General features: G+C 41.8%; 1 protein-coding gene across 1 annotated transcript in view; it reads right to left on the bottom strand.

The window, feature by feature from the left end:
* LOC113483712 (serine/threonine-protein phosphatase 2A regulatory subunit B'' subunit alpha-like) overlaps window positions 1-14,271 on the bottom strand; it is a 57,470-nt gene that overhangs the window by 41,420 nt on the left and 1,779 nt on the right. Inside the window, exon 2 of the mRNA XM_026855491.1 lies at window positions 562-3,033. Within this exon, the coding sequence (XP_026711292.1) occupies window positions 562-2,568 (2,007 nt within the window). The 5' untranslated portion in view covers window positions 2,569-3,033. The remainder of the gene's footprint in view (window positions 1-561; window positions 3,034-14,271) is intronic.

The following is a 14,271-nucleotide window of genomic DNA, read 5'->3' as shown; positions in this document are numbered from 1 at the left end:
ACAAGCAATTGCAGACTCCACAATGACCCTATGCACTAGAAACAGGGAAAATAAAATGAAATCTTCCTAGATTCTAGCCTTTGTGCCACAGAGGGTCTCTCTCTTTAGGAACTACTGATGAAGAGGACAACAAAGGCTGTTGGAGTCTGCTCGGAGATGGGAAAGGAAGAGGCGGAACTTTCAGTTCTCTCTCAACTGGTGAGAGGCAGTCCAATACCCGCTCCCAGGAATAAAGCAGCTCGCTGAAAAACTGTTTTACTCTGTGATATTGGACCTGTTTCAACTACAAGCAAACAGCCTACAGGAGCATCAGCAGGAAATGAACAAGCTCAAAGGTGAAACTGCAGGTCAGGGCATATTTTGTTTGCTTAGGGGTTTTAGTTTCCTTTTTTTTGTTTGTATTTAAATAAATGTTACATTTCTGCCAGGTTGAGCATGTTATTCCACACTGTAGCATCCAAAGCACAATGAATCACTTAACAGATGTAGGTTTGGGTTTTCTTTCCACATTTCCCAATGTTTGTTTTACTCACTATCCCATCAAAGGTTTGGTTCTCTTACCTTAATCACTTCTGGGGCCTGCTGAATTGAGGCTGGAACAGAGTCTCTGGAGGCAGCCCCTGCACAGCTTTTTTGCCCTGCAAGGAGGGACTGTGAAGGAGTTGTTAAGGTTTCCTGAAGAATCTGCATCACTTCCCTCTCCTTGGACAAGCTTCCCTTGCCTGTCTGGAATTCCACCAGTTCCTGGGCAAAGTCTTCAATGCTTTCCAGGATACGCAGTAAAAGGGCTTTGTCATCCTCTTCCATTTTATGACCGTTGGTTTCCATGATTTTTGACAAAGGAAAAGGGGGGTCAACAGGTTTACTTTTGGGTTCAAGAGCCAGAGGTAGTACCTGCCTACCCTGCCAGCCAAACACCTGCAAACAGGCAGGTTCCCTCTCCTTTAGAGAGGGTTCCCTCAAAGTACTCTCCATTTTCTGTGAGAAGCACTCCAAGTCCAGTAGCAGTTTGTCTATCTCATCCTTGTCTATCTTACTACACATCTGTTCTCCTTTGGAGACACCAGCTTGGGAACCACACAATACAGAATCTGAAACTGGTTTTAAAGGAGTAACTTTCTCAGAAGTGCGGGATAGCTCAACATCTCCCACTCTGGCACGTTCTGCTTTAGCATCGGCAGTTAGATCTGCACAACCAGTTAGCTGGTAGCTGCGCTCTAAACTCTCCCAGCCCCCTTTCTGCTCTGCCTTCCTTATTTTCCCTAACGTTCTTTCTCCATCAGATTCCTCCTCAATGTACAGAGCCTCAGGGGAAGACGTGCAGTCAGAAGGGCTTGCGGCTGGTAACTGAGGTAGAGCACAAGCACCTTTCACAGCTCTCACACTGTTCTCCTGTGGGACACTGTGAAGGGAGTTTGAGGTAAAGCTCACAGTACTTGTTTGGATGGACTGAGAGGTGCTCATCACCTCACACTGATCACCTGCTATTCCGAGAGGAACTGCACTTGAGGATGGCAGCTGAATAATATCTTCATATCTAGGTGGCTGCTCATCTCCAAATATTGGGGGAAAGGGAGACTGCTGCAAGCCATGAAAACAGTTAACTAGTTCTGCCAAGTCATTAGCTTCCTTGTGTCCTGATGGCTTGAGTTCAAAGGGTAGCTTTTTCAGGTAGGAAGAAAATCTTGTCATCAAATTCATATATATCATTTCTGAATTAGCCAGGGGATCATTGTTGTGCCCTCCACTAACGCTGTCTGCAGACTTCTTTTTAATGCAATGTTTTATTATGTCTGTGCACTTTTTCAGATCCTCTGAGCACTTGAGCAAGATGTCTAAGCACACCTTAATATCTCCACCAGAAGAACCATCTAGCTTGTGTTTTTCCAAAATCTGGGTAATGAAGTTTTCTTCAGAGAAGGAATGAGGGGAGAAAGGAACAATGGGGTTCATGGTGACTTCCGGAGCATCATTGCTCTCCTGCCATTTCTCCACAGGTGAGGGGCTCTGCAAAAAGCCACATGGAGGGCAGTTCTCATCATTGTTGAAGTGCCCATAAATCAAGTCAAAATCAAATGATCGTCTGCTGAATGATTCTGACCGAACTTTCCTTCCCTTTCTGTAGGCCACATGACTGGAAGAGTTTTTGAGCTTTTCAAAGGAGAATTCCTTTATTTTACCACTGGCAAGGTTTATCGCCTCACCAGTGATGTCTTTTAAGCTGCTGGAGGCTTGCACTGAAGAGCCCTTTTTGATTCTTGGATTATTTGGGAGGATTTGCTGACAGTCCTCATTTCCAGGCAAGGAAAGTCCATTTTCAGGAACAGGAATTTTATGGTCTAGCTTGGCATCTTGGACACCAAGCTCTGCGCAGACGCTGTGGTGAGCAACAATGCACGTAACTCCTTGCTTAAACACTTGGCAAGTCCCCGTGCAGTAATGCACGGTGTGCTGAAAGTGCTGGTCTATCACCACACTGCTATAGCAGTTCACAGAAGTGACCATAAGCCTGTAGGTTGCTGCCATAGCACAGATCACGCTGGGAAGTGAGGCTTCAAAACTCACCATGAACTTAACAGGCAAAAAGTTCACACATCTGCTTTTCACAGCCACACCAGATTTAACAAAAACAATCAAATGTCATTGAAAACATTCAAGCTACATGAGAAACAACTGCCTTGGAAAGCCTTAGTGAAGTCTGGAGTGTTATCAGCTGTACAGTTACAACAATTAGCACAACTTGCATATGTTTTGACTTAAGGCAACTTGATTCTCGTACGCGGAGCAGAAAGCTTTGCCGATCAGAGATGCAGCACGAGCTGCTCCATTTCTAATGGTCCAGGTAGGTTCTCCAGCAGATGTTCTAAAATTCAGAGAGCTCTCAGGCAGAAGTAACAAGACAACGATTTTTGTTCAATCCTCCTCTCTCTTTTGGGTGGGTCAGTAAAAGACAGATAATCAAGTAGCATGTACAGACAAAAAAATCCACGGTACGTTCATATGATTCCCCTCTCACACAGGTACGGTCGGTCCCTGCAACAGAAAAAAAAGGTGAGAGTTATTACAATTTCCATGTAATATGCAGCCTTGTCTACTACCAAACATATGGCACCAGACCATAACAACCAACACTCACGCTTGTACAGAGTAAGAGTAGGCTGACATTTTTCCTTCACTCAGATGTACCATATAAGAACACTGCCGAGGAGCTAGCCTATATTTATACACAGGCTGTCTGTGTGTTGCCATTTTAACAGCTCTATTTTAACCACTCAATTTTTTTTTTTTTCTTCAGACTAGCATTTTTTCCTCCTCAGACTGAACAAAACATTACCTTTAATTCTAATGGACCAAAACATTTCAATCATGTTGTGAATTTCTGACTTTCATTTTCCAAGACACTAAAGATAAAAGTAAAGAACAGTAGGGAAAAGCACTTTCAGGATTTCCAAGCTCTCTGGATTATAAAAAGCTGCAAACAGCCTGGAGCAAAGGAGATGAATGCCTCTAAGAATGCAGGGCCTTTAGTAAAGGCCACAATGGCTTCCATTAGTCTTTCACCAAGGTCTCTGGGACCATGGTAAAATATTTAAACGAGGAATAACTGTTTTTCTTTTGCTTATAACCCATAAATAGCAGCATATATTATTAAATAAATCTCCTGGTGTAGACATCAAGAGCAGAAAGTGCATTTGCATAAAGGTTAAGCCTGAGAAAACTAGGAATTTATGTGTTTTACACTTAGCATAGACATTTCCAGCTGCATTTCCAAAGATTATGGTCAGAATTGCAGCAGAAAAAACAAGAGCTGCTTAACTTTGTTATGAAAGGATAGGAAATCACAGATTTAAAGGCCCTTAAGTTTTAGACATTGCTTTGATACTTCAATAATCAAATTAAAAACACCCCAGTGAAATTCTGAGCACCCTCTATTCCTGTACAAACAGAAATGCACTTCATAAAACATGATTATATCACAGCTAAGTCCCACTACAGCATGTGTTTATTTTGTTGTTCTCAAAGGTAAATACTAGCACTACATGAAAGGCCAGACCTTCATCTGATGAAAGGACTGCCCTCCATGCATGTTACATCCCACCTATCTCAGCTCCTAAGCCTGTACAAATCTATTGCACAAAAGAGAAGCAATTTAGCTTGATGCTGTTACAATTAAGGACTAGGGACAGCAGAGGACTGACGAATATTCACATTTTACGTATTTTAAAGCCTTCATTTGAAATTGAGAAGCACTGATTTTAGAGTATTTGATGGAATTTGTAATGCCCACTCGTAGCAATTAGGTAGAACACTGTAAGGAAGCCTTCCTGATTTGTTCTTTGGATTATATAAAGCACTGACATGATTGCGTTCGAGATGAAGTAGTAACTGCTCCAACCACCATGCTGGTATCTCTAACAGGCTGCCACCTGCCTATCAAACACCGCAGGCCAAAATGCGCGTTGCACCAGGGCCAGCCTCATACACTCCTGTGCCTGCCCTGCCTGCTCCCCTCTACACCCACTGGCACTGCCCCAAAGCCCCACAGGCACGGGAGGGCCTTCCAGAGGGATGAGCAGAGGTATGAGGTGTGCCCCAGCCACAGCAGTGAGTCAGGCTGCCAGGGGGATAAAGGGCGTAAACAGAACCGTTTTTAAACCCCGGGGTGCTTACACCATCAGGCATAAACCTAGGTAATAAGACTCCACACCCTCCAGTCACTGACTCTCAGGCTTCGCTATCAGGTGTGCTAAACGTTCTGCTGAACCAGAGCCACAGCTAAAAAAAGTACTACTGGCTCCCCAATGTCTTCATCATACAGGACTTAATGGGCTTTGTTCAGACAGGAATACCCATGCTTCTATGCCTCCAAAATGTCTCATGATCCACGGACCCCCCAAGAGTGCCTTCTAACACATCCAGGGTAAGAGGTCTGCTGCTTTTCCTTCTCTGAGCTTCCATCAACTACAAACAAGCTTTCTAGCATTTCCTGAAATAAAAGTTATACAAGATTTAGAGCCAGCAGAAGTCTTCAGGACAGTAGATTTGATGAAGTATTAATATTGCTTCTGAAAAAATCACAGGACTTGCTTTCTCAGAGCTCCTTCCTCCCTCTGTGTCATACACAGCAAGGGGAGACTGGTCTTTTTTTTCGCAGCAAAGAATAGTCTTGGTGTATACCTAATTTGGGAAATAATTGCAACTTGAATAAGTTATTTCTTAATTAGAGAAATAATGTATTAGACTCAGTCTCCTCCTCCTGTATCACTCCAAGGGTAATTTCCTCCCTACATACGTAGCCCCTCCACTGGTCCACTGGAACTAAGGCAGTTTCTCTAGTCCTTTCAACCACCTTCAAACAATGAAGTTTTCTGTGTCTGTAAGATTATTCCACAAGGAGTTCTTCAATGAAGAACTCTTCTAGATTCCCAGCCTAAACTCTTTAGTTCAACTGTGTATTTCGAGCTATGCCCAATAATAACACTCTTCCCACCATCTCCACTTCATACTTCTCAAATAGTTTTAGGTGCTTATGCCCTAAACCATTGCTCAGCCGTGTTACAAGTAGTCAGCCCTTTTTGCTTTAGTATAAGGCAGGTCCTCCAGCCACATTTGCTGAAATCTCTTAATCTCTTTCCAATTCATCTGTATTTCTCTGGAACTATCACATATTGACATAATCCAGACACAAACTTGCCAAGGCTGATGCAAGACTGCTACCTCCTGCCTCTGTTGTCGGCACCTTTTACTGCTGTGTCTGGGAAGGAAGCAATCAAAGAATCAATATCAAAAACCTGATACTCTCTTTTCAACTAGATTAACTAACATCTTCTCAGTGATTATTTACTACTTGTTTTATTATTGCTGTCTGCAAAAACATGCTAGGGTTATTCAAGTTGCTGGACTACTTGACTCCAGCTATGCAAGACAAAAAAAAAGAAAAATTGTATAGGCAGCACAAATGCATACAGATGTAGAGTAGAAACTATTTTTCTCATTCTTCCACAGGCTTGACCAAGGCAGCACATGCTCAGCTTGCAGCTTTTTTACAGTCATCCATCAAACATGATCCAGCACGTAAACCTAATCAAGACAAGACCTGAGAGAAGAGTATTCCTGCTATCAGATCTGGGAACCTGGTCCCAAGCTCAGCTTGAATGGGCTTTTGTTGCGACTTTCAGTTGGTGACTAAAACCTACTACTTATGAATAGCAGCAACCTAAGACTGGATGCATTAAGAAACATTTCATACTTCAGTCTTTTCAGCCCGCCACTTCATTCCAGTTGCGACTCTAGAACAGCCCCCAGTTCAGATATACGGTAGGAGGAGTCTGTAATTAGGACTGCTGCCACGAAACTAACTCCAGCCCTGAGGATACAGGATTGGCTTCACAATATAAACTATGAATGAATAGGGCTTCTTGTATGATGGCAGAATAATGCTTTATGTCCTTCCTATCTGCTAGATGACTTGAATCACTTCCCAAAGGAAAAAATTATTGCAGATACTAATGATATAAAAGGTTATTCTATAAGACACACAAATTCTATTCATTCAAAGATTATGCTGGAGTTAAGTAACTGAACAATAACCATCTGTTAGGATGGGGACTATCAGCCAGCACTTGACTTACTGGCAAACTTAACTCTAAAAAGCTATGGGACAGGCCTCTACTGCCTCAGAAAGTCTCAAATTAATCAAAAATCTTCTTGACCTCTTATCTCCAGCACCATTAGTGATCAGAAGTTAGAAATCACCATAACAGGCAGTATGGCGATTTCTGTGTATGTATGTAACCAGCCCTTTCTGCACCAGCACATGGCATGGGTGTCACTATGCAACGTGCTTTTTTCTAGTAGAAGAGGTGATAGGATAAAGTCTGAAGTTCAGTATTCTTGCAAGAGGCAGAAAGACAGAACAACAGTTTGGCCATTCAGACAGTCACCAGCGTAGCTTCAGAAGTATCACACTAGCTGTGTCATCAGGTGTCAGGTCTTACCCTCTTAGAGGAGCTTGTGGTGACAAAAAGCAGCATATAACCACATCCTCTTATTTAGAAATTCCCAGTTTCCATTTACATTTTACTGAACAAAGCAGACTTGGGAGTCAACTATATTCATTATAGAAGACAGAAGCAGGGAAATAACAAAGCAATGATTTCTTGCAAAGCACAACTTTCTGTCAATCTTTGGTACTTTTTCAAATAAAAGAAAAAAAGAGAGTATTAATCTTCCACTCAAATACATTAATTTTAAAACCTACTACAGTATGGTACTGGACCCTGAGATGTACCATTTCTTTTCTTACTAGCTGGCTCAAGACAGAACGAGGTAAACTAAGAGTCAAAATCACACTACAAACACAGTCTGGGGATGGCGATAAGAATAGATGAGGTGACTCAAGGGCACTGTTCTGCAGCTCATAAAGGAGCTGATACTGAGCCAAACTCCATGAAATTCAAAGGGTCTCTGACCACACAGCCAAGCAGTCACTGCTCCAGTAGCCCCAACCACCATTGCCAGAATCAACAGGTGACCACTAGTTGTTATACAGCCTTCTATATAGTCACTGAAAAATCTCTGAAAAACTAGTATTGAACACATCACCAGATGCTCCGTCTGTGATAGGATCATATCTGCAGTAGCTATGGTAAGAAATTTTTGTAACAAATCCACTGCTGAATTCAGCAGAAGTGTTACAATGAACCATTTACATAAATTATTTTTAACTCCATCGCAAAGGCACTGATTTACAATTCATTATCACTTGCACAATTTACCTTCCAAAACAGTTTGAACAAGAGACTAGAAAGAGTAACTTTTCCTTCTATCCTTAAGTAGTGCAGAAGAAAAAAGTCTAACCACCTAAGTTGCTCCTTTGTCCTGTATTTCTTAGATTTTCACAGCTTATAACATTTTGATGTCTTTTATGTTAGCATGTATAGTTAATCCAAAATGACTTTTTTGTCCATAGGACTTGAGATGACAAGTTATATCAGATGAATCCCATCCTTAAAGATTAATCAAGAACATGGGAACAACTGTCTCTAACAGTGGCTATATGCCAATGTTCAAGGAACAGTATTAGAAAAAAATATATGATATTTCCTAGGGGTACTCTCCAGGCCTCCAACTGTTCTCAGCTCATGAGAATTGTGAAGTTGGATGTGGTTTCTGTGTACTTGGTAACCTTTAAAGAATTTCCCTCCTATGTGCTTGGGCAACTGAAGCTTTCTGCATCCAGAGCACCTTTTGACAAGACATTCCATCACCTACTACCCCTTTCAATTCTGTCACTCACCAGCTTCAATATGTCAAGATTTTGTACTGAAACACAAATATTAGACCTGTACACACACTGACCATGGCGCTCCTGAAGCTCCATGAATTCCATGTTATCCCTCTGCCTTCTCTTTTCTGGGATTATTAGACTGAGAAAGAAATTACTTTGGAAGAATATGATAACCTTCCACAAAATCATGAATGGCATGGGAAGAGTAGATAGGGTCTGCCTGCTCGCCTTCTCCTCTAACACAAGAGCTAGGTATGATCAAGAAATGCTACAGGAAGCAGGTTAAAACAAGCACACACGCAGCAAACGTGTGAAACGTCCCATCAAAGGATGCCACAGACCCAGAAAGGACCTGGGGAGTCAAGGGGTCATGTTTTAATACATCCTCTGTCAAAAGCTACCACCTCTTACTTGGGCATCACTTGGTGCCCTTTAATTCTTGCCACATTTCAGGTTACAAAACAAGCAAGGAACAGTTGCTTCATATTCCCATGGTTGCAGATTGCAATCATAATCCCTCCTTTTATCCATTCTACTTCTGATCATGTATCTTCCAGGCTAAACTCTAGTTTATTTGGTTAGTCATTTTACAAAAGCTGCTTCAATCATACTCTTCTGGGGTTTTTTTTCCCCTAATCTTACAACTGCTCTTTGGAGAGGGAAAAACGTCTGCCCCTAGCTTTGAGGGGAGTGTGTGTTATTTATTACACAAACATACCATGGATTTATAGCATGGCATTCCGTTTTGCTCACTCTCCTTCTCCTAGACATTTGCCATTTCTATTAGCCTTTTTTTAAAATCTTTTGACTGCTGCCCAGAGTTTCACAGAGCTTTATCTGCATTACTTAAAAGATTTCTTTCCTGAATGGCACATACTCTTCAGAGCTCATCACTGCATGGACACAGGTAGTCATTCCTCCCTGTCCACACTATTTTATATGTACTCGTATCAAGTACCACTTGCCTACAACCAAGTACTGTGAGAACCTTCCACAACTCCAGCCACTTTTTGTTTGTTACCCTAATTTTGTTATTTTTCAGCATATACTGTCACTTCATTACTCAGCCTCTCTTCCAGATGATTTATAACTATGTAGAACAACACAAGCCTGACCAGAGATCCCCCTGGAATTTCACTAGTGATTACTCTTCACTAGAAAAGCTGACAGTTCTTCCACCACTTTAACCAGGTATTAATTACTGTAAGGGATACACTCCTACTCCATGGCAGTTCATCTCCTTTAAGAAGCATTACCAATGAACTTGGTTAAACTCTTCCTGAAAAATCCAGAAGCAGCAGAATACTGGCATGTTTGTCTCTCATGCCTTCTTGTCAAATAGCTTCAGACCATCTAACTTTACCAGCTGAAGCTGGACTTCAGCATTCTTGCAGTGAACCATGAAGGTCATGCAATGGGAGCACTTACCAAGGCAGGCTTCCAAGTAGAGATGACCTTGAGAATCACCATCTCTGACAGGATGATAAACACTGCTTTGCAGTCAGTATGGATTTGGAGAAGTAAATTTTTACATTAGACAATACACTTCAGTAGATTTAGCCTAAAAAAGTCCAAAACCAAACACCCCCCCCAAACACTAACTTAAATACAACCTGTCCACATCTACAGCAGCAACAGAAACCAAGCTTAACGCTCGGAAGAGATTTGGGCTAGTAGTAATAATCTACACCATTTAAAAAAAAATAAACATGGCAAGAGACCCTAAATAATTGTTCTAAAATACTGACTTGCAGTTAATGAATGCAGTATTGTTCATGTAATTCCTTAAGGTTAAGTCAGAGGGTTATCCCATGTTCCCATGCTGCTACACCCCTCACAAACACCAGCATGCAGGGTCCCTGAACACAAGGGTGCTAGAAACCCTCTCAGGGAGAACCAATGTACAGACTTTGCAAAGCTTGTCATTACGGGTTATCAGCTGTGGTGGACATCAACTAATAATATCAAGAAAGATTTCACCCTTTTCAACTTTTCTAAAACACCTTCCTTCAACTTGCCCTTTGCAGAGACTTGGAACTAAAACTGACCAGACAGGAATTTGTGTCCCATGAGACTGGTTTCCAGTTATACAGATGAGACAGCAGGAGAGCAAAAGCTCACCCAATTTTCCAAGTAACACCAAATCTGTTAAGTATAAATAATTTGCCAACTAATCACTGTTCCAGTCCCATGTCTCTATAAAACCACCATATAATCTTAGCTCACTTAACAGGCCACCAGTACATTAACACATATGTCGAAGCTTAGCAAGGCATGAGTAAAAAAAATTTAAAAATTGTAGGAAGCATAAGCCTAACTGAGCTTTGTCAGGCTGACAGAAAATAAGGTGACCAACCAGAAAACACAGGAGGTGAACAAACTTCAAAAGCACATAATTAGCAAGGCTCAGAGCAGAGGTCAGAAAGCCAGCTTAAGCAGTATGTCTCTCAGCTGTTTATAGCCTTATATGGAAAGAGATAATTTCATATTAGCAAGATACATTTATTTTCCCTGAAATCAGTTAATTTAGTATTAACAGTATCCAATTACTTTACGCAAATCAAAGTGATTTTATTAAAGAGTTAAGATAACAAAGGGAGAGTTGTGTCCAAGACGGCATTCCCTCAGTCACTAACCTTTGTTGATACTGTGGTTACAATCTACAGATTTCCCAAAACCATCTTGGAAACTTATTAAGTTCAGTAAAATTTCCCCTGTAGTAGACTAGCCATCTGCAGAGTAAACCAGATTTAAAATCTAATAACAATTAAAACAAAATTTGTTTTAAATCCATTGCCCATCTATTCAGAGTTCATACATTTCTCACTGCCATCTTATCTGACTTTGTGTCTCATCTGTACCGCACTGCTCTTTATTCACTTATTTCCTCATGCATCCAAGATTTTTGGTAAAGTTGTCATTGCCTAAGGTGACAGTCCGTTTCTCCAGGGTAGTCTCAGTTCCCAGCCCATACTCGGCCCCAGCTGGAGTACAACAGCTCTTCCACAGGTCAGCGATGAGAACACAAACGCTGAGCTCGAGAGAAAGGCTCCGATTCTGTGCTGTGTGCCCATCCTAGCCTCTGAGGCATAATCACAGGAGTAAAAAGCAAGCAGTCATTTCCACCAGTCATATCTTCCACAAGCCCATTCCTGCCAGCCTCCATCTCACACTCTGCAGAGGAGCAGCTGTTGAAATGTAACAAATTACGCCAAAAGGTGCGGCATGTCCTAGCATTTAAGTAGTTTGGCACTGCTACAGCTTTTACTGCTTATGACTTTGATAAGCCACACCAGAGGCACAGATCAGTGTGATCAAAGTAACATGTAACTTAAGGGAGCACAACTTTTCTATCCTCTTTCCTCTGCAAAGGAAAATTAAGGGGGTTTTATCCTGACATCCCAGTAAGACAGAGGAAGTAATTTCCCCTCTATCTTCACTAACCCAGAGAGCTTTACAAAACAACAACAAAAAAAAAATTTCTCTTCTTCCTTTGTATTCAAACAGAAGCAGATTAAAAAGACAAGCGATACACACAAGAAACAGAAAACCAGATAAATGTAAAGATTCCCCTATTCCGACTTGAGTTAACAGCAGCGTTCACATTCATGAGTTTGAATACTCATTGAAATTAATAGTAATTTTTAAGTCTTGCTTGTTACATGTGTCACCTCAGGTATTGCTTCCTGCATCCTATTCACACACTACTCTGAAATCAGAATTATTAATTTCTCCATCAGTATAGTATTCGCATGCTACTTAAGCATTAACTTACTTTCTAGTATTATCCTCATTTTACCCTGCGAGAATTGTGGCAAAGAAAATACATCAGTTTCCAGTACTCAAGGCCTGATTTTCCAAAGTATGTGACATTACAGAGTGTTTCATATGGGTAAAGCACAGCACCTGCTCAGCTGCAACTGCCTTTACATCAGAAATTCCACAAATCAGATCCAGGAACATAAGCGGCAGAGGAAATACAACAGTGAAGTCTGCTGGAAGGAGCTTGTCCCATAGCACACATGAAATCAGTTCTTTCAGACAGCACTTAACTACCTTAATTATGAATGAGAAAATTCCCTTCCTCCCACAGTTCTACTCTGCTGTCCAGTTTCTGCTGGAATTGGAGCACAGGATTTAAGCTCTAATTTAGGCTTCAGAAAAGTTCACTCACAAGAGAAAAACCTAGGCTTACAGGGAAGAACAGCACACAATCATTTAAGTAAAAACAGTATTGGAAAACATTTATACAAAGAAAGCAAAACAAGACTGCACAGCAACCTCTGTACTGGACCAAGATATACCTAGTTCAGAGTTACTGTTTAAAGTCAGGTTTGCCGTGTAAATCAAGGAGGGAAAGTGCCTGCAGGAAGGATAAAGAAAGGTCCTTACAAAAAAAAAAAAAACCAAACCCAAACCCACACCAAACAACCAAACAAAAACAAACCCCGGAAAAGACAGATTCCACTGTGTGGCATCGTATTTATACCTCCAGGGCTACCGCTAGTGAGTGTTAGACCACAGGGCTCCACTACACAGATTTCTGAACTGCCTGAGCCACAAAATTCATCACCTGCTCCACAGGCTCCAGCTGAAGGAAATGAAATAGATGCTTAACCAGTGAATCTCTACAGTATTTGGCAGTCACACATCGGTCAACTTTAACTTGAGGCACTTTGCCCACAGCTACCTTTAATGCTGCACCTCTGTGTGAATTATGAGTACAAAATAATATGACACATGACTGTGGTTACAAAGGTCTGGGTACTGGAAGGTGGCTATGCACCACCACGCAACGCAAACTTTTCTCTTACTTTACCTGAAGTTAAATGTAAGTCAGTCTCAACTGATACAGCATGTCACCACTTCCAGATATACAAATACTGAAGAAAAAACCCAAACCCACCACTGCTTCTTGCTTCAACTTCACAGAATCCAGCAGACATTAAATACAGAAATTTACAAAACTAAGAGAAGACTAACAGTGCTGACAGTCTCCTCTTAAGTCCTCACAAAAATAACTTCCCCCTAGATAACCTGTGAGATCAGACCTACCAAGTTTGAGAGATTCACAAAAAAATAATCAAGAGAGAAGACAGCTATTTTAAGTAAACACTTGGAAAATTTCCTGAAGCAGGCATCAGATCATGTGAGGTAAAGCCATGAGACCACCACCAAGAAAAACCTACCCAGCCTTTCAAAGCAGCACTTCAACAGCAAACAGCTTGAGGACTACCTGCCTCTCTGCTCGAATTCTCCCTTTGCACTGCCAGCCTGCCATTAGAGGAAAGATGGGGGCACAGAACAGCACGTCTTCCAGGGCTTCCTTCTTTAGCATGAAGAACAGAGGTAATAAAATTTGTCTGAGGCTTAAAAATATTTACATTACTTGAGACCAGTACAGTCTGATGAGCTTCAGAGTATTATTCCAGTAGGAACACGTCTTTCAGTAAATCAATCCACTAGTTATTCAGTTTTACCAGTTTCTGCCAAACTTAACCTTGGATTTGTGCACCCATGAACCAAGGAGACTTGTAGTCAAAGCTGTTCCCTTTCTTGCTCATGAAGAAAAACAAAAAATAAAAATCCTACTTTCACGACCATGTAATAACAACTGCGCTGAAGAATATCAAAGGTCCTGTGGTCAGTGTTCACAAGGAAAGAGCAGCCTAAGGAGAGGTGATCCCTCGCCGGCGTTAACCTCCCGCTTCACCGAGACTAACAGCTTGGGGCCGTCCTGAACCGGGAACTACACTCCGGTGACCGGCTGAAACGCCGTCGTGACTCTCAACGCTTTGTCGAAACTCTTTTGAGACAATTTATAGCCTCGGCCTCCACACCACCACGCAGTACCGGTCTTCGCAACTTAAACGCGTGCGATGCGAGAAGTATTTCCTCCCGCTGCACCCGCGCGTTACCTGGTAACTCCATTCAATCCCCGCTCCCCGCAGCCGCGGCTCAGCCCCGCCGCAGCCCACCGC

Source organism: Athene cunicularia (genome assembly GCF_003259725.1).
Source record: "Athene cunicularia isolate RWA chromosome 9 unlocalized genomic scaffold, athCun1 chr9_part2, whole genome shotgun sequence".
Lineage (NCBI taxonomy): Eukaryota > Metazoa > Chordata > Aves > Strigiformes > Strigidae > Athene > Athene cunicularia.
The sequence above is the reverse complement of the archived record's forward strand: the minus strand, read 5'-3'. Positions and strand labels throughout refer to the sequence as shown.